The sequence below is a fragment of the Branchiostoma lanceolatum genome, chromosome 13, assembly GCF_035083965.1.
Source record: "Branchiostoma lanceolatum isolate klBraLanc5 chromosome 13, klBraLanc5.hap2, whole genome shotgun sequence".
NCBI classification, from domain to species: Eukaryota; Metazoa; Chordata; class Leptocardii; order Amphioxiformes; family Branchiostomatidae; genus Branchiostoma; species Branchiostoma lanceolatum.
The window spans coordinates 8,717,828-8,743,087 of NC_089734.1; the positions used below are offsets into that span (position 1 = coordinate 8,717,828).

A 25,260-nucleotide genomic window follows, 5' to 3' on the forward strand; every position below is an offset into this window, starting at 1 on the left:
GGGACGTTGGGTTGGAAATCTGTTTGGACTTATCTTTTTAGCGTGGCAGAATTATGTACCCTGATGGAATTATGCTAATAGTTTGTAATATTTTGCATCTTTTCGTCATCTCCCAAAATGCTCTCTTAATTATTTGATATTTCTATATTGTGCTAAATTGATCATTACCGATTCTAACCAACGAGAACATTGCATCTTCTCGAGCCAAAGTGGACAGATGATAGATACATATGGATACAGATACAGCATAGCTGATTCATAATCAATGGATTGATTCTAATCAATGAATACATTGTGCCTTCAAATTCTCCAGCCGAAGCGAACACCACCCCTGCCTGGTACACGGTGGAGTTGTACTTGACCCTAGTGTTCGCGGCGTGTGCTGTCGTTATCACCGCCGCGGTGGTGGCGATGGTCTGGTGGTGCGGCAAGCACGGCAGGCCCCACCGCAAAACCGTCGAGGTGGCCCCTCACCCCGACCCCCCGCCGCCGTACGGCGAGAAGAAGGCAGCATGGAACGGCGGCGAATGAAACTAGTACCGATGTACTGAAACAGCAGCCGGTCTAAATGTCCTTTCTACTTGATACGGAAAGATATTTACACTCTAGAAACAACAAGCAATGTCAACGATACCAACCAGTCAGTCTTAACAGACTAGGACAATTACTGTGCAACACAAAATACAGTCTCAAGTTCAACAAAAAATCAAATATTCAGTAATATGTCCACGATGCACCGGCTATTACTGCAATGTGACCTACGATTAGCTTTGAGTGTTGTCGACATTTCTTCATCTTTCGAACAGAATAACAGAGTGTGATCAAGGAATGTAGTAGTTGGACTATGTCCGAGGTGCGCCCATTCTATGCTTTGCGTTTTTTGTATAGATTTAACGTTACCTTAAATGTGCTTTTCTAGAATTAAAGAATCTGCTCGTGGAATTTATAAGATTATCAATATATTTTTATAATTTTTTGTGTGGTTGTTGTTGCTGTTGTTGCTGTGTAGAGATTTCAAAGTGGGACCAATGACAGCTTTTTTCCAAGTAAACTGTCCATTTCTTTGTTTATTTCATTGATCATATTTAGTTTTGTGTGGATCACAAGAATCCATCAGCTTGATGATGATGATGATGATGATGATGATAATGATGATGATGATGATAATGATAATGATGATGATGATGATGATGATAATGATGATGATAATGATAAGATTTTGACCATTTTTGTGCCATTTTGTGATTGCACTTTGGAGCCAGTGGCATATTCTTTTAACGTGTACCTTTATTGTACTACGTTTATGTGGTGTTGTTTTACTCTGTTTGCAGATCAAAATAAAAAGTTAAAAATGCATTTCACGATGAAATTATTTGCGTTATTATAATTTGTTGGTGTGCATGTTCATGGTATATATCCTTGTTGTATCATTTTGTTGTCTGACTTCCAGAGATCACGTAAAAGGCTAACGTTGCATATCAAGCAGATGTTGGGGTGAAAGATCGTAACGTTTTCTGAAAGACGGCCGGGCTTCTCTGACATCCATCTCCCATCCCGGCCCATACAAGAACATGAAGAGTTGAGTAAAAGGCAAAAGCTGTCAAATGAGAGCGGATACGGTCTCGATATCCTTAAACTACTCATAACGAACAACACATGACGCATATATGAATGTAGGTGGCGCTTCGACGGGCGGCTAAGGTGATACATAGGCTCCTCGCGCCTTTTATATAATACGAACTAGTATCTTAAAGATAATTGTGGATTTACATCAAGATGTTTGGACCTATTTGGAGAAATGTCCACATGTGCAGGGTTTAATCATAATTCTATATATTTCCATATTTCAAAGGTAGGTACTACATACCCTACCAGAGCCTAATCTGCAGTACCGCCCCGAGCCGTCACCAGGAAAGTGACTAAGACGACCGCCAAATTGACAAATTTCGGTGTTTCCAAGAATGGGGAAATGACTGAAGGCTCAAAAGGGGGTTGGCATTTTTAAGGCTTCTGTGACTTTGATCTCCAAATTTCGACAATTAGACATTAAGAATGACAATATCTAAGACACTTACACAAACAAAACTATTCGATATTAGCTAATATAGGTAAAAAAATTAAATTCCACATTTCTTTCTAATTTACCTTGGTAGCTTGCAGAGTGAATGCAATATCATATTGGTCATTATCATAATTCATTCATTTGAATTCGGCTTTCTGCTTATAGATACTACGTATGTTTATCAAATAACGTTACATGTACTTCATATAAGACATATATATATTGATGATGCAGTGGTGTGATTTCGCGCAATCAATTGGCGGTTGCTATTTGAATGTCGAAATTGTGCATATATTTCTGCTGTGCAAACTGTGTAATAAACTACAAGTAAAACTTTCTGTGTCCTACTCCATTGCAAAGTCATAAAGCTTGTTTGTTATGTTGTTCCTTCCTGTAAAACAATAATTTCTAATATAATATCTTGTTTTTGTAAGCCTCATAGAATGACTCTAATTTGCCTTGTTCAACTTGGAGATCACTAGCTTCTTAAGCTGGAAACGTTTTGTCTACAAAAATACATGGCAACTTGGATGTCTTCTGATACGAACTTCTTGAGAATGACAATGATATTGATGTTACGGGAGTAATTCTCACCTCTCTTAAATGATTCTATGTATACACAAACGTTATCTTCCATGATATTATGCCAACCAATTCTCTCCTCTAACTCTTACAACGACCTCCTTCAACGCAAGGTTGAATGGAAAACCTTATAGGGTAAGCCGTTCGAGTTTGCGGATCCGGAGACCTTGCAAACCTTAACATGTGTTTCACAGGCAGTCTATTTCACTTGTGGTCCTGACACCAGGAGCGAGTTGAATAAATTATGTTGATTTGGCTCCCCCTGGCGCTCAACATTATAAAGCACCGTTTTGTAGTGTACACACCCTACAGCATTTCTGATTGAAAATCGGATCTATTGATAGACAAACAGACATTCATTCAACGTCATCTTGATTCACAAAATAGAATTGAAAGTTGGGTTTTGAAGCGCCCTGCCTCAGGAAATTTACAGGAAATGTACATTCCACAACGGCACATTTGATGGTAAACTGCGATGGAAACGCTTCATTTCTGGCCCAATATCCTGTGCGTTTGTCTGTAAAATATATATGTGAAACATTGTTATTACTAATTAATTTATTTCGAACGGTATCATTATTGAGAACAGTGTAAAATAAGCCTAAAAATTAAAACCCCTTTTGGAGCCTTTGGTGATGTCCCCATTCCCGAAAACACCGAAATTTGGCAATTTGACGGTCGTTTTAGCCACTTTTCTGGACGCGGCTGGGAGCAGTACTGCAGATTAGGCTCTCATAGGGTATTTCGCCCTGACTTTTTAGAAATGTGAAAATATGCTGACATTAGGATTAAAGCCTTCGAACACTTTCTAAGATAGGTCCAGACGTCGTCGCCCATATTTAGCAGTAACTTTAAGACTTCCAGAATTGGGTGTTAGCAAAAAAAGAATAAAATTTTTGGCGCCGCACGAGGAGCCTATATAACACCTTAGCCGCCCAGCGAAGCGCCACCTATATTTATGAACAAATAACGTTTCGTACGTAATGAGTAGGTTAAGGTTATTTGTAAACATCATCCTTTTTTCTCTTAACATGTTGGACTTTTACTCAACAGTTCATCCACTTATGTGGGGTAAGGGACTTTCAGAGAAGTCCCTGATGAAAACATGACGATCTCACTCTACCATCTGCTTGGAGATTATGAAGGCTGTCTTGCTTTAATTAGAAGACGGTGTAGCTACTGACTTCTATATTTGTTTTTTCAAGAGGTAACTTCGTTTTACCCTCCAGTTTTAGAAGATTAACAAACTGACACAACTTGATGTTATACATTGTGATGTAAGTCCAAAGAAATTCTTTTGTCTTTTTAAAGTCTTGTTGATGTTGATACGTGCAATGCAGTATTGCCATTCAAGAATTTTTTACACATAATTTTTCAAGAGTGTAAAAATCAACAAAGGGCATTTAGATCTGCAATAAGACTTTTTTATTGTATGAAATATTCTATAATCTAATAGCTTCTAATTACAAAGATCACATCATCTCAAACATCTTTTTTTACGTGCAACGGGCACATCTTTAATCTTCCACGCTGCCATTCTCTATAGATAACATTGTTAAGAATATAAAGAAACAAGCTGATTATATGTTACATGGCTGTTGGAAAGGAAAGTTGAATACCTAACTTACATATTTTGACAAAAGAAAACTGATAACTCTTAATCATTGCTAATTGGGTAAAGCTTTATCTATATCCGAACGCGCTGTCACTGCTACAAGGTCATTTACCTTTCATCTAACCTACAACAGTGCATCTTACCACAAATATCTGATCATAAATGTCTTACTATCGAGTCTATCGCCTTCTCCAAGGTCTCGCCTCCCCGTAAAGTTGTTATGCCATAATTCAAACAGCAAAGATTGTGCTAGTCATAAAATCAACGTTATAAAACGAATCACACAAAATTCAGTAGTACTGCCACCAGAATCATGAGGGGTGAGTTTGCATTAGATATAAATATGAATATGTTAAACTCGCCATGACGAACCACCCGTTATAATCAACACGCTAAATGCCGGAAAGCTGTCTTTGACCTTGATGCTAGCATGAGGGTTAGGCACTTGAAAAATGACAAAGCAACTGAACAAGATAAAAAAGGCAACATTGATTCAACTTAAGATATTTTGATCCAAAAGCAAACAACTGTTTTACAGTTGGAATGAGCTAGACTAATCTTACAAAACTTTATTTGACATAGACAAGAAACATACTTATTACATCCGTAGGGAAAATCTCTTAAGCCCCAAACATTTTACAGCAAAAGTTCCTACAGGAACTTCGGTGCGACGAAGTTGATGTTGGCCGGCTGACGGTCATCAAACGACTTGTTCTCCGCACCGCGCAGCTCACTCAGATGAACGGGCTCTCCGCCACCTAGCTCGCTCTCACTATATGCTCCAGTGATGTGCCGTTTGCGAATCGGTCTGTTGTTTTTACAGTAGCACATCAGTGCCACCACAGCGATGGTCACACCCACAGCACAGCCGACACAGACAAGTGCCAGGTACAGCGGCTCCTGGTACCAAGGAGTCGTCGGGTCATCTTCAGCTGCAGGGAAACAAACACACATTTGATTACTATTTTACCACGGATTTACGTTTCAGCAAAGGTGGCAGAATACTATGTTCCGTTGATAGCAAGCTGGTTAATTTTTCATTGGTTGCACAGTCTATGTTTGAAAAACAAACAGCTAAACAAACAAATTAAAACTTCCAGCCTGTTCAACCACATCACTAGTGTATATGTTTCTTCATCATGCAAACTGAGGAGAAAGACATACCTCGATATCATTGAACACAAATTTGATAGTACTTACTTTCAGTGACCTTGAAAGATGATGGGACGATTCTTACTCCCGATGAGCCTACTGCGTTGTCCTCCAGGGCATCGTAGAGTGCGTCTTCAACATCGTCCGCAGCAGGACCCTGTGACAGGTACACGTCAAACCTGGCGATGACGCTGCCCCTGCGGAAGGATGTGACCTTCGCTCCCTTGTACCGTCCACCCAGGCGGCTGGATCCAAATTGTCCGTTTAGCTGTGCGAAGAAATAATTACGGATTATTCTAATGTTTCATATGTACGGCCTTTCTGTGAGCTGAAGTTTATAAACAGTAACGTATGGCTGGATATAAGCATTCTTAATAACTCAAGAAGATTCAGTAATCTCTCAATCAAATACAAGATGATATCTTACCGCAGTCTCCAAAACCATTGCCGTCTCTCTGAACTCCTCCGACTCCGTGTCACTCAGCTCTGGAGTAAAGACCAGCTCCTCTCCTCCGATGTGGGTGACTGTTACTTCGAATTCTGCAGGGTACTTCACCGATTCTGAGGGCAATATTGTAAACAAAGTTGGGAATATAAGAAGGTACATAAGATATGAGGAAGCATTTCTGCACAAGGAACAAAGACACGTTGGGTATCTTAAAACTTGATACCCAAGAAGATCTTACTTCTTCATGATTTATTTGAGTGTGCCATGCTTACCTCTGCATCTGGTCGTTGTTCCGATGATAGCCGAGTAGTACCCAACGGTGCACCGGCAGCTGTAGGTTCCCCCGTCCTCCACACATTCCTGATGATCCACCGTGCATGGGGTGTACCTGCAGTCGTCTTCATTGGTCGCTATAAACAGATAGAAACATCAAAAACATTTCCTTAGTTGAAAACTATAGAGTGCAAAATTATGTTTCAAAGTAAACCATTGACTCGGAACTTGTTGATGTTAATGTAGTGTGATTTCATGAATAAGAGAAAACGGTACTTACAAGTGGGCGATGCTGTAGGTCCTGGAGGTTCAGTAGCCTCGTTGTGCCCTTGAGGTTCTGTAGCCTCGCTGTGCCCTTGAGGTTCAGTAGCCTCGTTGTGCCCTTGAGGTTCTGTAGCCTCGTTGTGCCCTTGAGGGTCAGTAGCCTCGTTGTGCCCTTGAGGTTCTGTAGCCTCGTTGTGCCCTTGAGGTTCAGTAGCCTCGCTGTGCCCTTGAGGTTCAGTAGCCTCGTTGTGCCCTTGAGGTTCTGTAGCCTCGTTGTGCCCTTGAGGTTCAGTAGCCTCGTTGTGCCCTTGAGGTTCAGTTGCCTCGTTGTGCCCTTGAGGTTCAGTAGCCTCGTTGTGCCCTTGAGGTTCAGTGGCCTCGTTGTGCCCTTGAGGTTCAGTGGCCTTGTCGTGCCCTGGAGTTTCAGTGGCCCCGCTGTGTCCCGGATGTTCAGTAACAGGGCCGTTTCCTGCAAAAGAGGATATAGCAATCAATTGCTTTCACCAAGGAGGTTTTAACTCCTTGCTTTCACTAAGACGTCCCATAGTTCATTTTTATTTATCATGACGTAAGATTTGAGCGTACTAGAGCTGGTATTTGTATACTGAAGTTAAGTGAAATGAACACTGACCACATTCACCGGTGCCGGGAATAAGTGAATAGCCGGGCTGACAAATGCATGTGTAGCTCCCCTCGGTATTTGCACAGATGTATGAACACAGACTTTCATCCCGGTGACACTCGTCATCGTCTGAAAACAACAGGTTTTATCTGCTAAGAAATACGCTCTGCCACAGTATCTAGAACACTCCGGGGAGTTACGCTACACGTACAAAAAAAAAATAAAAGAAAGAAGCATGCACACAAACATATTACATGGAAAACGGTATACATGAACTGATACAACATTTCACGAAAGGAGTGGCTGATGTTTTACTGACCTTCGCAAGATTTGCCATCGACACTCAGGACGTATCCTGTGGGACAGGAACAGCCGTAACTCCCCGGAGTGTTCACACACTGGTGCTCACAGCCGTGATTCGTCAGGACACATTCGTGTATGTCTGAAACAATAAGGTTTAAGAAGTGAGGAATCCGGGAAACATGAAACACGATGATACACTGAGACCAAAAAGTCTGAAAAGTAGGAGTGATTCACATTTCATAAAGTAAAGAAATACCTTCTTCGCAATGAGTTCCAAGCCAACCGCGGGCACACAAACATGTGTACTGATCGACTCCGTCCTGACATTCACCTCCATTCTGGCAGGGGGAGCTGGCGCACTCATTGACATCTGAAAGGTTGCAACGATATGAGGATACAGTCAGCTAGGCCGGACTTAAAGAAGGTCGGACTTACTGACGAGCTAAAGAGGGTGAACAGGCTGATTCTAAGTATAATCGTAGGAAAGCAAAGAGACAGTGTATTCATTTTGTAAGCAATTGCAATGATAAAAAATGCAAAATACACTGGACCAAGGATGATTATAACCTCCTTGATTGGAAAGAAACAGTATCTGATTCAAGAAAGTTGATAGAAACGCAGGTACTCAGAAGTTTGAGGGAAGGCTCATTGTAAAATCCTACCATCACATGTCTTTCCGCTCACGTGGAGTTCGTACCCTGCTGGACATGTACACGTGTAAGAACCATCCGTGTTGGTACAGTCGTGAGAACACTCGTCGAGCTCTAAACCACACTCGTCCACATCTGGATGAAATGGGAAAGGAAAATGGTCTTTCAAATTATGCCTTTTCTGATTGACCTGCTAAGTACAAGATAGAGCACGCGTAACCAAGAATAGTTTGATTGAATTCGACGCAAACTATGAGAAGTTAACAACAAAACCGAGGGCAACCCGTTCAGCTTGAAAAAGAAAGAAGAATGAATTGCAACTTCTATAGATTCTGAAGTGCAAGGGGGGGAGGGGTTACGTGGGCCCAAATTAGAAAAAAATATATATGAAAACTAGATGCCAATTTTGCATACCTAAACAGTCATCGGCGATCAAGAGGAACCCGTCAGTACAGGCACATTCGTAGGTCCCTGGCTGATTCTTACAGACGTGCAGACAGCCATGGGTGTCCGTGTCACATTCGTCGATGTCTGTAAAATACGAATATGATGTTTATGTATAACTGAAACAATTTGCTTTAAAAGAACCAGATCTAAAGGTAACAAGTAATCCGCACATGTTTGTGAAATGATCATTTCATACAAATGAATATTTCAACATTTGAAGGACGCAAAAATATCACATCTTAAAATACATCATCTCACCTTCGCATTCGTATCCGTTCCCGGCGTATCCCGAAGGACACCGTCCGCACGAGTAGCCCCCGTCCTCAAGGTTGATACAGGAGACCTCGGGAAAACACGGGTCCAGGGCGCACCTGTTGTCAACGCTGACGTCACACCGGGTACCAATGTATCCTTCCGCGCAGGTGCAGTTGTAACCGTCCACAAGGTCGGTACAGGTTCCGTTCGCACACGGGTCGGACTGACATTCGTCCAGCTCAGTTTCACACACGTCCCCGATGTACCCAGGACACACGCAGGTGTAGAAGCCTTGTCCGCGGGGCATGTCGGGATCAGGCACACAGGACCCTCCGTTCTCACAAAGACACGCCATTGTGGTGAGTTCGAACGTTTGTTCGGATGACGCGTCGCACTCGTCTTCGATGGTGATGTTGATGGAGTGAGGTTGATCCTCGTCGCCGGTCCATGTCAGCTCCCCGTTCGGTTGTAGGGTCACGGCTGGGCTGCTTGGTGAGGCTGCTTGGAACGTGATGGGTCTGCCCTCGGGGTCCTCGGCGCCCAAAGTGACGGTCAGACTTTCATCTGGAAGTTTCCTTATAGTAGTGGAGGCCATTGTGAACCTGGGAGGGTTGTTGACTGGTGAACAGAAGAAAGGACATACAAAAATGAGTTTGCTTCAATCTGTAGAAATATGGTTACGACAGCGATAGAAAGGTCATTATGAAAGGTTGCCACCTTACCTGGACGATCAGACCACGTATTATTAGAAAGGTCCGGCCGGCATTGCTGACACCAGTTGTCCGGGTTTGGGTCTCCATTTCTGAAGCAATGTCCTCTGATAATGCAAGTTTCCGGCTGGAAAAAGAAAAAGGCATTTTTATATAACGTTGGGTAACATAGATTCGCGGGGTACTTAAATTCGGGATTTTTCGAAAACGGGGTATTTAGGGATATGTGCTAGATGCAACATAAGTAATACCGCTAGAAATGCAAACCCGACAGACTTACGTATTCAGAACACTGTCTGAAAAGCTTCGATAAGCATGGATTATAAGGCGACGAGGACAAAAACTCTCCGTCCCTTATTGGAACAGCCTGAGGGCTTCGTGGGAGAAGTACACAACATGGTTGTCGGCTGGTTTATAAGAAAAATGTCACATCCGCTTCCTGCTAAACACAATTATTTACAAGACAACTTATTACAATCTCTTTTGCTTACCTGCAACTGGATTCTAAGTGTGATTAATCATCAAAACTCCTCTCTGTTGCTACAACCTACGGCACGTGTATTTTCCCGCCGCCATATTGTTAACCAGAATCCTGTTGTCAAGCAGACGACAAAGGTTTGTGAGGAACACTTTTTTGTCTAAATGCTGCGTGTGATAGTGGACTGAGGAAGATATTTTCCTCAAAGTTTGCTCCTAACACAACAGGGGACACATGGACATAGTAGTATTACCATTGCTACGGCATCCAGCTAACTTGCCATGAATAATGTAACGTTACACGTTGCCCGATGATGACGATGGGCCGACTTTGAGTGAAGTTCTACCGACTCAACACACGGGTTGTTCCCGAACTGGCCTGATGTGTGCGGTACGGCCGTTTTTTCGTGTATTTCTTTTACTTGGACACGTCTATATCCATAGCACTCTCCTCAAGCCAAGGATGGAACGAATAGCTGCTGTATAAAATGTGATTAGCGGTAAGATATTCAAGACGAATCTTCTCTCCCGAATTAATGTGCCCCCCTGTCCGACAGCACTGTCATTCTGCGTGCGGCGGACGGTAGTTTTAAGTTGAATTATTATGGTGTCAGCACGACTAGAGACAAAGTCTACCATATATATGATTAGTGCAAAGATAGTACATGATACTGACAGAATTATAGAAAAAAAGGATGGTTTATTGTTCTGCTAGATTGATTTCAGTCAACCATTATCGGAAAAATCCCGAATTTAGGTTACCCAACGTTACATGGAATGCATTCCAATGGTCATACTAGAACTGCTTGCCTATGTTAACTGTGACGTACCTTCCAAGTACAGTCCCCTCCCTGTGAACACTCCTGACAGACGGAGTCGTACACGGTGAAGAACAACTCCTCACTGAACCGTTCTCCATCGTTACTGACGGATAGCAGCATCCCGTGAGCCACCGCGCCCTCGTTAGTAGCAGGTGTTCCGTAGCGTACAGGTGACCTCGGCAGGACACACGAGACATCTGCAAAACTGCGGAACGTCGCCTCGGATCGGCCAGTTGAGTCCTGTTGCACCAACTGTCCGTCCTCTATCTATTGTGGAAGATAAGACATAGTCATAGGAACGTTTTGGTGTTTCCCAGGGGCAGGTCAGTAGGAGACACATGTCTAGAGAACAACGAATATTTTACAAGGAAGGACTAATCCACATCCGTTTTGTTAGACTCCTCATGGCAAAAAGACATCATTATTTGTACTTCTACTAGCATATCTACCACTGACAACGTTGATTTTAAATATTTACTGCCATAACAATGTTCAGTCTTGAAACCAAGAGAAGCTACAGTTTTCAGGCCGATAGTCATATAGAACACCTCTATGATATATATAGATATTCCTATTGAGATAGACACGATAGCCAGGATGAGTGATAAAAGATAAGGCAAAACATATTCACCTGAACTTGTTTGATCCTACAGGTCAGGTTCTCTGAATCCATCACTCCATCAACGAAGAAGGACGTCTTCATACAGGGGCGACTCCTGACGTCACATAGACCGTTACCCGGTAGTTCCAGCGCGACTGGAGGCCTGCCGATCTGTATGGAGCAGTCTGCAGACGTGTAACCCTCGTTACACTCACACGTACTGTTCACACACCGGCCCTGGTTACTGCACTGGCGCGGACAGATGTTAGCGGTGATGAAGGCAGGAGGCACCGCCGTTCCGTTCTCGTTGGTCTCGTACAGGCTGACGTTGTTGTAGGCCCTTTCGGCACAATCCGCCTGTACCCGCTGCACCACAATGTCAGCGAATTGAAAATCCTCTGTAACCTAAAAATAATCAAAGTCACATTTCTTCTCAATATATATCAACATAAGAAGCTTTCCATCACTATTCACTTGATAATTAGATGATACTAAATCATAGTTTTAAGAAGCTAAGGAAATTCCGCACAAAATTGGACATGTATGATTCTTATTTGGCGTCTCCCCCACCTTTATGTCCGCCATGCATGAATCGACCCCTTCCTGGATGTCAACTCCATAGTAGTCCTGGCAGACTTCAGCGATGGTCAAGTTCCAGATGGATTCCTGACAGTACTCCCTGGCCCGTTGTTCCGTTATCCCCAGGATAGGAGTCGGCCACTGATCGTTGACCACGGGTTCGGAACCGTCACCGTAATCAAAGACGTATTCGGTTACGTCTACGTCATCATTGTAGAGAAGCGGATCATCCTCGATGTTTTGAACTTCCCTTTTCTTCCTCCGTTGAGCGCAGTTCCTGTTTTCTTGCGCCTGACCAGGGACGACATCGACATTGACTTGTGCTACGTTGTTATTTGTCTGTGTTCTGGTCCAATCGCATTCCACACTTTCACCACCCGCACACGTACAGAACTGACTCTCTGAAAGCGGGCTGGCCACTTCCTGAAGGAGACAGTCTGCATCGAACAGGCTTGTTCCCGGTGTGATACTGAAATATATAAAAAAAGATTACATCAAATATCAATTTCAACCTAGTAATTTAGTACGGAATTGCCTCTAGTTAACAACTGGTAGGCTACGATTTGCTGAACATTCCTGGAAGAGCAAGGGAGAGATCATCAGCGATGTTCTTCTATGGACCCCAAAGCACGGCCATGCAAGAGTAAGTAGAACATGCACAACCTACATTCAACAACTGTGTGAGGATGCGTGCTGCGCTTTGGAAGGCTTACCCAAAGCTATGGATGATATGGAGGGCTGGCGGAGAGGGGTTGTGAACATCCGTGAATCCAATTGCAATATGATGATGATATATAAGCTCTATATATATCAGAGCTTTTGTTGTCAATATGTAGAACCATAGCTATGTAACAAGAAAACCTACCGCCAAGCCAATGAGAAGTCTCTGTGCCAGCGCGGCCAGATGTGATGACTGGCGATGGTGCCGTCCGGCATCATCAGGTCGTTGTCGGGATTCCCGTCGAAGGGCCCGCAGAGTCCTTCTGTGTGCCCGAAGTCTATCCCAGGGGCGTGGACTGTAATGGTCATCCAACCAGTCCCTGTTGCTTCAACATATGCTCCGGAAGGCATTGTAACCTACAAGATATAAGTATGAATGAGGTCAATAGTTAGATGCAATAGGAAAAGAACAATGGGTAATAAACAATAGGTAATAAACACAAAATAATGATTGAAGAGTCGATTATGCATTAATTCCTTGAAAAGAACCAGGAATAAGTAGGACTTTCCACATCCAATGATTGTGAATAATTAGATGCAAAAGGTATGAAGTTAAGTCTTTAGTATGTAGGCACTCTTTGAAAATCCCCTTCTCTGTCAAAGAATTGATTCGGGTTATACATTGCACAAAACGTTCATAAGTAAGCGCAATAAACACCAAATGATGTTCGCAGAATTGGTTATGCACCACATCCCAGAATAGCAGATGGCCTAAGCAGGGCTTTCCACATTTGATTGACCTTAGCATGGAAAACATCTATACATTTGATGTTAACATCCTACCCTGAATCGTCGACCACCGGCGTCTCTTTTGACTATAACTGCTGGAGAGAGAGGACCCCCGGTAGCTGTCTTGTAAGTAACCACCGGGGCTCGGCTGATGTGTCCATAACACTTGTCTATGATGACAGCGTCATTCCCCTCTCGGACTGCCACGCCGCAATTGCAAGAGATTTCCCCCGCACATCGTTTGTGACGCGCTTGTACCTAAAGATAGGTTGATTTCATTAGATCAGAAGGTTGTGCGCTCTTGCTGTTTCTACAATTTGCAAGCAGAGTACAATTATTCACATAACAAAGATGCCCATACATTATTGCGCATGCCATAAGTTCACATTTGAAGCACTTGGACAAATCAATGACTTTCGGTTACACAGCGCAATACCTTTAACGATCTTATGTTATACATGTAATTGAAAAATACAATTTACATAGTGAATGTTTTTTATTACCTCGAATACTCTGTTAGGTTTCGTGCTTCTGTACAGGATGAACTCTCCAGGTAAGATCACATGGGCTTGCTCTCGAAACCCACTCCGTCCACTGCAAATAAAACAGAAAGACACGCACGTCTATCAGTGTTTCTCCACTTATCTACATCTTACGAGGGTAGCACCCAGCCAGAAAACACCTATTTTCAATGCATTCAGTTAGATGTGCAATGTTTGGTATGCTAAGTTGTTCAATGTAGTATGACCAGCCGCCCCGGCCTGACTATGAAGCTTGTGTTTTGCTGAAAAGTGAAAGCCGGTTTTACGGCACTGGCTAAATTTCCCCCTTTCAAGTGGATGGAGACCGCTAAGCGACAGTTAAGAGACTAAAATTGGATTTGAATGACCTATGATCAGGATATGATGAATGAATCATAATTAATGATGTTAAAGTATGCTTCCAAATACAGGAAAACACACATAACTTACAAAAAGCACTTAGTCTTTTCACTATTACAATCAGTTGGCGTGTTTTTTTTGTTTGTAGTCGTGTTTATCCACATGCTAGGCATGTCGGACACTAACAGGAAGGTAGGACAAAGTTGACAGGAAGGTCTCAGAAAGGTTGCAGCAGTTGGCTTGTAGATTATTGAATATCAACCTAAGAAGAGGAAGCATTCAGAAATAAAATATAATGATATAATAAAACCTTTAACAGGGCGAACATAGGGAATACTGTGAAGACACTTACATATATCGGTCAGTCATTATGATATGTGGATCTCCCGATGAACGACAGTTTCCTTCGATAGCGTTGACTGTGCGGACCTGAAATGAGTTGGAAAAGACATATCACAACTCGTCTGACTACCACTTAAAAGCACATGGTTAAAGTATTAGATAAGCCATTGTAATTTGAATATGTCCTCAAGTTCATTAAGATTTGTTTTGATTTACAAATGAACAAATTCTAAAGGGTAGATACAACAAAAATGAATTTGGTTGTCGATATATCACTCAGACACGTTCCAGAAGTAGAGGATTTATCCCCACCTTAAAAAAGACTGGGGTAGCATAGCTGAAAATTGGAAAATACACCATTTCTTCCGTGACAAATTACAAACCTAATATAGCATTAGAGAGACAGATATGCAATATAATTGACAGTAGAATATGCGCAACGGTTATTACTTGGAAAATATTACAACGAATCTTAAAGCTGTCGATTCAAAGATTAGAATAGTGTGCGAGTATATACCTGTATGTTGAATTGTGGGGTATATCCATTGAAGATATGGGGACTTAACCCCACAGGCAAATGAGTGATTTCCCCAAAGTTGATGACCATGTGTTTGTCACGGTCAGCCTGGCCGTCTTTCACGGCGACCAGTTTAGGTTCTGCCTCTATTCGAAGATCTTCATCAGACCAATCGGAAGCGTGGAATCGTGCTTGGCAGCCATCATTTGCGCTGACGTCGTCGTCATTTGCGTCAAAAGAAAATGGCAAGTCGATGTTGCACTGGTCGTGCCGATCCCCATCTCTGCACACAAACGGGACGGTGCTGTACAACCGCAGTGTATACGGCTCCTCTGCTGCTTCGTCTATTTGGACAACGTGTTCTTCGGCCTGTTAAAGCAACATGTTCAATTATTTTCTAGATACACATGATATATTTTATTTGGAGCAAAATTTCACGAATTCTTCAGGTCATCAGAAATCTAACATCGGAACGCCGACTTTCTGCTTAGCACTTACTTTGTAAGTCGTCTTCTACAAAAACATAATAAGTTGATGTGCCAACCGACCGAAGAAGACAAATCTGCATGCTGAGCCATACTTCTAACGCTACATGTAGAACACTCCATCTACATGCTATATTGTGACTTCCACATGAGAGCAAACATACCTGTATTCCCGCCCAGTATGTGTTACTTTGGCGCCAGTCAGACTTCACTGTCGGGGAATTTTCCCAGAATGCTCTCACCTGGCAGGAAACCTGGAAAATTAAGAATGAAATTTTACAAGGCATCGATTTTCATATGTTAATATTTTGAATAGTGAATTCTTTTTACACAGGCTGAAATATAAGCGCATGACTGAAGACGCAATCATTCGCATATTGAAAAGGATATTTTGCTGGCAAGCAACAAAGAAACTTTTAGAGGAATCATGATAAAAGTTCATAAGAAACTAGATTGATCACGTATTACTTTTTTATGCAGTAGACGGAGGTGGATAAAATATCTCCGAAAATGCAACGTATAATGATTCGCTGCATTCTTCAGAGAAATTATGGTGGGTACAGAAGACTTGAAACATAGCGACAGGGCTTACATCCTTCCCCATCTTGGAGTGCCACTCAATCGGTAATCCTGGAAATAGCTGGTTTAATCCTAGGTGTATGGCGTCCATGGTTGCATGCCTTTTCCCCACTGTAAGGATTTTATTTGCCACATCATCGAAATACTCGTTGTCGAACAGAAACGACACTTCGAAACTTGCTGTGACGTCATCGCTGTCGTACTTGACCTCGCACGTGAAGGTCACTTGTGTGAAATCATCGTTTACCACAGGAGGATGTAGAACGGGGTCCTCGGTCAGTGTTGGGACGACATCTAAAACATTAGGATTTTTTTGGAAGGCATTTCTGTTAATCATGTGATAAAGATGTTGTAATGTATGAAATATCTATGTGATGTTTTTTTTTTTTTTTTTTTTTTTTCAAAGCTTTATTCAAAATACTCAAAATACAATACATACAAAAAATACAGATCTATGTGATGTTGGTGAATACCGAAAGCACGCAAGAACTGCCGACAGCCGAACAACGACTTCCGACCGCGCTATGAACAACCAAGCGAACCTTTGGTCTTGAGAGAACAGTGTGCTTAAGCTGATATCTCACTGGACTGCGCCAAATTGTGCCAGGCATTCCTATAAACGTCATCTTGCGCCGCTTGCGAATGGCTGGCACAATTTGGCGCAATATCCACCCCGACCAATCAAACCACGTGAATCGCATTGAAACTCAGATTCGTATCAACCATTTCCCGACAAGTCCCTTTCTAACTTGCGTTAACGACTACATCTGACAAAACAAACTCGCCAGTGAGATGGTGGAGGGTGTCAGCTTTACAAAGATGTTTTCAAATTGACAATTTTGGCACTTTGGAAGTGATTGAAAGTGACCGCGATTTAACGTTTAGAGAAAAGCAGTAGAAACTATTTTTAAAAGGGAGCATATTATCTTGACTCGACTCCTGTGTGAACTTGATGTTGTCATCTATCTGGTTGATATGTTCAAAGAAATCATCAGCTACTCTCTTCTTTAGTCTGCACCAAGTGTCATCTACATAACGGAACCAGTTGGCCGGGGGAGTGTCCTTGAAAGTACTGAGGGCTTTGTTCTCAAATTTCTCCATGTACAGGTTTACCACGATGGGCGAAACTGGTGAACCCATAGCACAGCCGTGCAGTTGTTGGAAGAATTGTCCTTTGTAAGTGAAGTATGTGCACCCCAGGCAGAGGTCTAGCAGCTTGCATATTTGGTCCACAGATAACTTGGTTCTGTCTGCTAGTGTGTTGTCAGCCTCTAAGGCTTCCCTGACTACTGACACCGCTTCTTTGGGGGGGATGCAGTTGAAAAGAGAGCACACATCATACGAAGTGATGATATCATCTTCGTCTAACTGGATGTCTTTGATTTTGTTTACGAAATCTGCACTGTTCTGTTCTGTACTTGTCTTGAGTTGTCTAATTCGCTTTCTATTGGACTATCTAAAAATTTGTCTTCTCTTTATTTGCATATCAATTCATAGTTCGTGGTTATAAACCTGCTGTTCAACTGATCTTGCTCACAGTCACTGACGAAAAGTAGTGGATGCTACTTGAAACGTCTGACCGTTTCCAAAATCATATCCAGTTGTTTGAGTAATTGCTTTTTGGCGTACGTACGTACTTGCACGCAAACAGACAACAACAAAAAACGTACCTCCGCAACTACGATGGAAGGAGTTGTTTACTTCGCCGTCTGGACATGGTTCTGCGGTCCCTGATAGTGATAAAAAAGTTTATTCCCTTACACTCTGAAAATTGAAGCACAATCGGGTACAGTACACCAAATAGTTCTGAACGAGACCCAGAGATATGTCCCTCCGGTCCCATTTGATCAAAACACGCCAAAAGATCAGTGTTCTAACGGAGTACCTTGACGCAATGATAGGGGAGCAGAAATATAATCTGTTAACTAGGTATTGTGTAATTGATAATTAATGGATATTTTACTGCCTTTGTATCTTACTTGCGAAAAATTACTGCATTAAGATTCCATGGCCAGCTTAGGTGCATGTTAGTACTGTGATACATATGGAGATATTCTACCTGCGCAGTACGCCTCACAGAAGTGCGTCGGAGTGAGTTTGTAGACGTAGTATGTGTTTCCACCCTCGGTGCACCTCTTGACTTGGATGGGATACTGTCCCGTACAGCAGTCATCGGGTATACCCAGGTTGGAGCACGCCACGCGATCTACGATGGCGTCACCTTTTATGCAATGTAACATGCTGCATCAGTTGGATTGCTCATGCACAAGAGATAAACAGAAACAACAAAAAAAGCAAATCCAAATGGACAGTTTCGATGTTGCGTATGGATAGTGAAGCATATTTAACATTTGCCGATTACTTTGTGCGCTACGTATGATTTTCACCGTTTCAGTGAATCAACAGGGGAAGCAAACTACAGTAGTCTCAAAACCATTCTGCCCCCAGAAAAGTCCCTTTGCGTTACCTGTAGGGTGTTCTCCATTCATCCAAATGGGCGAAGACGTCCCGCAGTAGTAGGACTGTACACAACTGGTCGGCATCGTACCTCCAACAAGGGAGGTGAACCGGTACCAGCCTTCGTCGATAAACTTGTCACACAGAAAATCTATGTCTGACTCGACATAGTACGCCGTACTGCGGTGGGGGTCATCGATTTCAGTTGCTGTCAAGCAGGGGTCCTCGGTAGCATTAACTCCTGAGGAGGGGAGGGGATGAAATATCAGATATTTGCAATAGACCTTAGAATTACAGGCAGTCCCAAAGCTTGAGCCCACTGGAACCTATGTAATCAATATATACCGTCTACATGGACTACAGGCAAATCAACCTCGTGCTAGTAAGGCTAAGTTAACACTTATCTACAAATAAAACTGAAGTGACAGACATGACTCTTATCGGATAATCTAGATTGGTATGGCTGCAATCCTCAATACAGCGAAATACTTGCAAAGGAATACTGTAAATGCAGAAATGTTCGCGGTGGTTTTGTGTTCGCGGTTTTCGCGGTGAACTTTCAGCGCGAACTTAAAACCACCGCGAATCTTTTTTATTCCAGTTAGCAGAACGTTAGCCTGACTAAATCGGGCTCCAAAGGCTCCCATTCCACAGGGACAGCGCTCTCGCCACGTTCTCGCTGCGACCTCAATTTGGCCAGAGCGCGGATCGAGCGCCAAGAGCGCGGGGAGAGCGCACAGAGAGCGCCATGCGCGCCGTCACCTCGGCGATGGTGTTAAACATGTTCCAAACAGTCGCCGTGAGAGCGCCGAGGATGGCAATCAAAAAATGAGCGCCGAGAGAGCGCGGTGAGCGCCGTGAGAGCGTGCAGCGAGCGCGGTGAGCGCCGTGAGAGCGCCCTAGGTGAGATCAAAGGGCCGCAGCGAGCGCTCAAGGGTCGCAGCAAGCGCTGTACGAGGATTGAATGGTCTCAACTGTAGTTCAAACAAGTTGCATTCTTGAACTGGTGTCTTGAATTTCTAGGAATTTTTTGTCATACTTTTGTTCATTGGTGATACACATTGACGAATAACAACAAATACATGCTTTCATTCAGATAACATTCCCTCCAAGTTTTATTGTCAGTAGTTCAAAAAGCGTTTCAAAATCCTGTGATTTACGTTTCCATTATAACGTAGCACGATAAAAGATGTTTATTGCAAAGAGGTTACATGACAGACAACACAGAAAAAACAGGTTGAACATATATATAACATATAAAGTCATACTGAGCAACCTTGCAGCGACCAAAATTGAATATGTTTCCCCCTTGATTTCATAAACTAAATATGATGCAAGAGGTACATGTAAATGTATGACTTCAAAGACAACATAGCACACAAAACGTTAAAAAATTCGTTCTTCATCTCTGGAATTCGTTGAGTGATCTGTGAAAACTCTGGTCGCTCATAAAAGTTGCTGAGAATTGAGAATTTGGTCGCACAGAGAGCGCGGGGAGAGCGCCGTCCAAGTGGAATGGGGATATAACAACGGCCGGTCCGACTGTTACCGCATCTAATGTTAGAGGGGAGCGGGTCATCAACCACCGCCAGCGAGAGCTTATTTAAACACAAGCTAACAGCAGCCCTTATAATCATATCTTAGAATACTGAGAAATGAACAGTGTTTGATATGAACTTAGTTGTAGGTCTGATACCTGACACGACTAGTAGTACAATTCCAGACTGGAATTATATGGTTTACTTAGTGGCACTTCAGAAAAAGGAACATTTCCTCAAAGATATCAGGTATCGCTGCGCAGGGTATAACGTGGGTACCTGCATCAGAGGACGTGGTCACCTGTGTTTCACCTTGAAATCCATGTAGATTTTCGCCTACATACGCCTACATACGCCATGCGATTTTGGTTAGAAGATTTCTATGTCGCCACCACAACGTCGACTACACTTATCCGCTCTCTTAACCATATTGAGAAAATTCATATTACAGTGTTTGATATGCCTATGGTCTCCGTTGCAGACCTGATACTTCACGCGACTAGTACTTTTACTTCGCACTGCGTAGGGGAAAACATGGGTACGTGCGGCAGACTTAGAGGACGTAAGGCCCCTTTCCACTGGGACGTCGCTCTCGCCGCGCTCTCTCTGCAACCTCAATTTGGCCATATGCGCGCCGTCACCTCGGCGATGGTGTTGGACTTGTTCAAAACAGTCGCCATGAGAGCGCCGAGGATGGCGATCAAAAAATGAGCGGTGTGCGCCGTGAGAGCGCGGTGAGCTCAAGGGCACTCTACGAGGATTGAAGAGCGCTCCACGAGGATTGAATGGTCCCAACTGTAGTTCGAACAAACTTCATTCTTGTGTTCATTCAAGTGGTGTATCTAGAATTTCTGCTCATGGGTAATGCAAATGGACGAATGACCACAATTAAGTACATGCTCTTATTCAGATTAGATTCCCTCCAAGTTTTATTGTCAGTAGTTCAAAAAGTATTTCGAAATTCTGAGATTTACGGTCCTATTTTAACGTGGCATCATAAAAGATTTTTGTTGTAAAAAGGTTACATGACAGACAACACAGAAAAAAAAATATTTCAACATGAGTTGAATATATATCTAACTTAAGACACACGCTGAGCGACCGTGCAGCGACCAAAATTGAATTAGTTTTACCCTTGATTTCATAATCTAAATATGATGCAAGAGGTAAATGTATGACTTGAAAAAAGCTCAAGCTATTTATGCCATCTTTTTATTCCAAAAAAAGTATTTCAATCGAAAACCGTGAGAACTATTTTTATATGTACACCTGCTAACGTCTGCCACAAACGTATCCCATTATTTCACTAAAAGACAATTTTTTAAATATTTTTTTTAGATATCTCTTAAATTAAATTAAAGTGAATTAATGGGATATGGGGGTGCTATCCCATTGATTTACTAGTAAGAATTTTTTTAGATGTCTCTTACTAGTAAGTTAATGGGATAAGGGGGTGCTATTCCATTAATTTAGTAGTAAGAGGTTTTAAGAATTGTCTATTAGTTAGATAATGGGATACGTTTGTGACAGACGTTATCACGTGTAAAAGTAGTTATCACTGTTTTCGATTGACATATTTTTTGGAATAAAAAAAATGGGATAGATAGCTTGAGCACACTAATTCGCAATTTTAAACATGAGCAAAGTTCTCTATGTTGGAGGAGATAGTTTCCGAGGTTGTAAATCGCTGTTCTCTTAACTATATTGGAAACGCTGAAAACTTCATATAACATGATGTGACCTCAGTTGTAGGTCTGAGACTTGACGCGAGTAGTGCCTAATACAATGGGCTGGACACGTCCGACTGGAGTATGGTTTACTAAGTGGCGCTTCGAAAAGAGGAACATTTCCTCAAAGGTATCACGTATCACTGCGCAGGATAAGTGCGGCAGAAATGTTTGAATTATCAATTGTTATAAACAACTGCAGATTATGTAAATTGCAATTAAATAATTCACAATCAAAGCTAATACAAAGGACGTGACCATCTGTGTTTCACATTGGGATACACGCGTTCATTGTACATTTCTGCCTAAGTCCCTGGCCTTAAATATGTCGTCCAATTCTAAAGACGAGGGACTACACAATTTCTACGAGTATGTCGCCACGACAACATCGACTATTATCTATATATATATATATATAGTTTTGACAGCACTTATAGATTCTATGAAGCTCCTGTACATATGCATGTCACAAGCAGGTTCACGGCAGAATATTGAACATGATTTTTTTTAACCTAAAAGAACATCACTCTTCGCCCACGGTCTAACGACTGGTGTGGGATCAAATATACATATCTGTACCAACCTTGAAACGTTACGCCGTTCCTATGGATTCTGTTACGAGAATTATGACTTCCGCACTGGTTCACGTTTACACCAGGGCAAATATGCTTCGATCCACTCACACCGAGAAGGACCCCTCCGCTTTTCAACAAGTGCGTTTGGTTCAAAGTCAGTCAAAAATATAATGTTGTAATGTGAGAACTCACTGGGGGTTTTACAGGCTAGCAAAACAAAGGGGATCATCGCATGGCATGTTGTTGCACGGTTTTAAAATGCTCAAACTATGAAGTCAAATGTTCTAGACGGGGTTAGTAAATATCACTACGATAAACATTTTAGCTTTTGTTTTCATTTCCTTTCTTTGGTCCCTAATAATATTACTTTAGTTGCCTTTAAAGACAGGCATTCACGAAATGGAGATAAAGGCATATTCCATAGATATCTTCGTTCCAAACGTTAGGGCATGTTTGCGATTAGGAAGCGTATAAAGCAACGATGACGTAAGGAAAGGTTCATACCCGCCTACTCTATGAAGTTTCATTAATCAACTCCAAGGAAATTGAAACATGCCATAAAACGTTACCTTGAGCAGTCATAGTTGCAGTAGTCACTATCAGCATCAGGACCATCTTCCTCCAAAATCCTGAGGCACACGCCATGGTGTCAGCATACACCATCTAAACACAAGGCGTCAGTTAGGGATTGTATGCTTATAAGTTCACAATTCCGTTGCTAACGCTACTTCACCTAAATCCACAGAGTGACATATATCCGGGATTTTTACAAAAAGACGGGGTATTTAAGGATATATCCTAGATTCAACATTAGTAATACCTACTAAACGTACAGAGGACGTCGAAAATTTGGAGGTACGTGTTTGTCACCTTTAAAACATGTCATTGTTTGAAGAATGTTTTAGTAACTGTGATTGTGGAAGACGAAACACATTTTATGTCAAGTTGCCCATTCTACGACCACGAAAGAAATGAGCTGTTTAAAGAGGCCACCATTTTCCATCCTAATTTCTCCACGTTTTCAGACGAAAAGAAAACTAATCTCCTCTTAACATAAAAAAAACGCACATTACAGAAAAAGTGGGATCATTCGTCTTCCACTGTCTCGTAAAAAGAAGCCAAACCCAATAAGCTAGAACTTAGTGTCAGTCGTTAAGACTAGAGTAGTCATATGTTATATTGTTCATCATTATCTGTCCGTCCATTCTGTGTTACATATGCATAAACATGTACATATACTTGCAATTTGCTTACGGGCAGGAATTTGCAATAAACTTTCATTATACGTGACTGATGACAGAAAACTCTCCGCTGCTTCGTGGACCTATCGAAGGCATTCTACTGACATGAAGGCCTTCTTTTTAAACTCCTATCAAAAGGCATTTCTGTTTAATTTCATTCTTCAGAAAGGGTCACATGTTTTCAAATCTCAAATATCATTCATTCAACAAAGACATAGAACACTGCTATTCAGGAGTGGTCTTCACAACAGGAGACAACTTCACAACAGCGATACAAACGCCACAAAAGAAGGCTTTAGGATATCTGAGCATTGAAATAACCCTCAAGAAATGCTTCAATTTAAATTTCAGTACATTGCAAACTGTTTGATGCCTTTTTCGTCCCAATATTAACTTATAGTGCAGAGGTATTAGACAAGAGTGGATTAAGTGACAAATTATTCATTGGACACGTGCAACTTAAGTTCTGTGAAGCAATATTAGGCGTAAGGAAGAATGCTTTCAACCTCGCAAAAGGGGTAGAACTTGATAGGTACCCTCTGTGAATCTAAACATATTCTAGAGTCTAGACTGTACTCATAATGCAAAAGTTAAAGAAGTACCGAAAATAGTCTCCCATTCGAACCTTTTCTAGCACAGCAAGAGTTACATCGATATAAGATGTGTGCGTGTGTGTGTGTGCGTGTGTGTGTGTGTGTGAGTGTGTGTTTGTGTGTTTGAGGAAGTCCAATTGCAGTGCTGGAAATTACATTTCAACAGGACAACATGGCTTCAGAATGATTTCTGCATTTCAGCAATGAGCTTTCAAAAAGCTGATAATGAACTCATGAGAACACATAGTCTGAAGAAAAGGAAAACATCTTACCTTGATCTTGGCAGGTCGGTTTCCGTGGACTGAGAGCTGATCTTAAGGTTGACGAATGTTCGTCTGTCCCCCTGTTTCGGGAAAAACGCTCAGGACCGGGCCAGCGAAGTTCGGGACACCGGACCGTAACTACACTGAGCTGGTATCGTTGTCACTCCCTAATATATAGCGTTTTAAGTACTCGATTGTCGTGATCAGTGAGGCAAAGTTTGCAAACAATCACCGTGATGATTTCTATGTTAACCTATTCTCGTCTGCTCATGATCACCTGTTTCCACAAAACACTCTAGACAGGACGTCATTAAGCAAAGTGCACACACCTGACCGTAACAATATTGTACCGTTTTTACTCATATAGTGTTTGTTATTGAGAGCAGGACACGATTTTCGTGTTCACTGACAGAAAGTTTGCAAAACAACTTCTGCGGCGATGTCTATGATAACGTAACTTCGTCTGCTCACACGTTTCCGCAAAACACTCAAGAGAGGGACGTCCCCAACCGAAGCTAGGTACTCGTTTTCACCCGGTATCTCTGGGTTCTGGGGCCAAACACCCTGTCACTGCGCCACCGCGACGATATGCTGACGTATCTTCGTCTGCTCACCTGTTTCCACAAACCATTCAAGACCGGGCTTCATTAAGTGCAGGACGCCTGACCGTAACAATATTGTACTGCCGTCATTGGTATTCTCTCATATAGTGTTTGTTATTGAGAATGATACACGATTTTCGTGTTCGCTGC

General features: G+C 42.2%; 2 protein-coding genes across 2 annotated transcripts in view; one reads left to right on the forward strand and one right to left on the reverse strand.

Annotated features, from left to right (window-relative positions):
- Positions 1 to 1,356, forward strand: part of LOC136447857 (uncharacterized) — a 30,113-nt gene extending 28,757 nt beyond the window's left edge. The window contains exon 45 of the mRNA XM_066446969.1: positions 314 to 1,356. Coding sequence (XP_066303066.1) covers positions 314 to 531 — 218 coding nt within the window. The 3' untranslated portion in view covers positions 532 to 1,356. The remainder of the gene's footprint in view (positions 1 to 313) is intronic.
- Positions 1,357 to 4,133: 2,777 nt separating this feature from the next.
- LOC136447859 (von Willebrand factor D and EGF domain-containing protein-like) lies at positions 4,134 to 24,727 on the reverse strand. Its single transcript, XM_066446972.1, has 27 exons — positions 24,518 to 24,727; positions 22,981 to 23,074; positions 18,582 to 18,812; positions 18,174 to 18,335; positions 17,785 to 17,844; positions 16,128 to 16,408; positions 15,700 to 15,789; positions 15,051 to 15,419; positions 14,544 to 14,620; positions 13,814 to 13,904; positions 13,365 to 13,568; positions 12,727 to 12,938; positions 11,853 to 12,330; positions 11,313 to 11,687; positions 10,691 to 10,948; positions 9,396 to 9,510; positions 8,677 to 9,291; positions 8,386 to 8,502; positions 7,984 to 8,106; positions 7,578 to 7,691; positions 7,338 to 7,460; positions 7,028 to 7,147; positions 6,413 to 6,865; positions 6,132 to 6,269; positions 5,839 to 5,972; positions 5,460 to 5,679; positions 4,134 to 5,191 (listed from the first exon to the last, which is right to left on the reverse strand). The coding sequence occupies exons 2-27, from the start codon at positions 23,072 to 23,074 to the stop codon at positions 4,911 to 4,913; spliced, it is 5,535 nt and encodes a 1,844-aa protein (XP_066303069.1). The 5' UTR covers positions 24,518 to 24,727; the 3' UTR covers positions 4,134 to 4,910.
- Between the last annotated feature and the right edge of the window lie 533 nt (positions 24,728 to 25,260).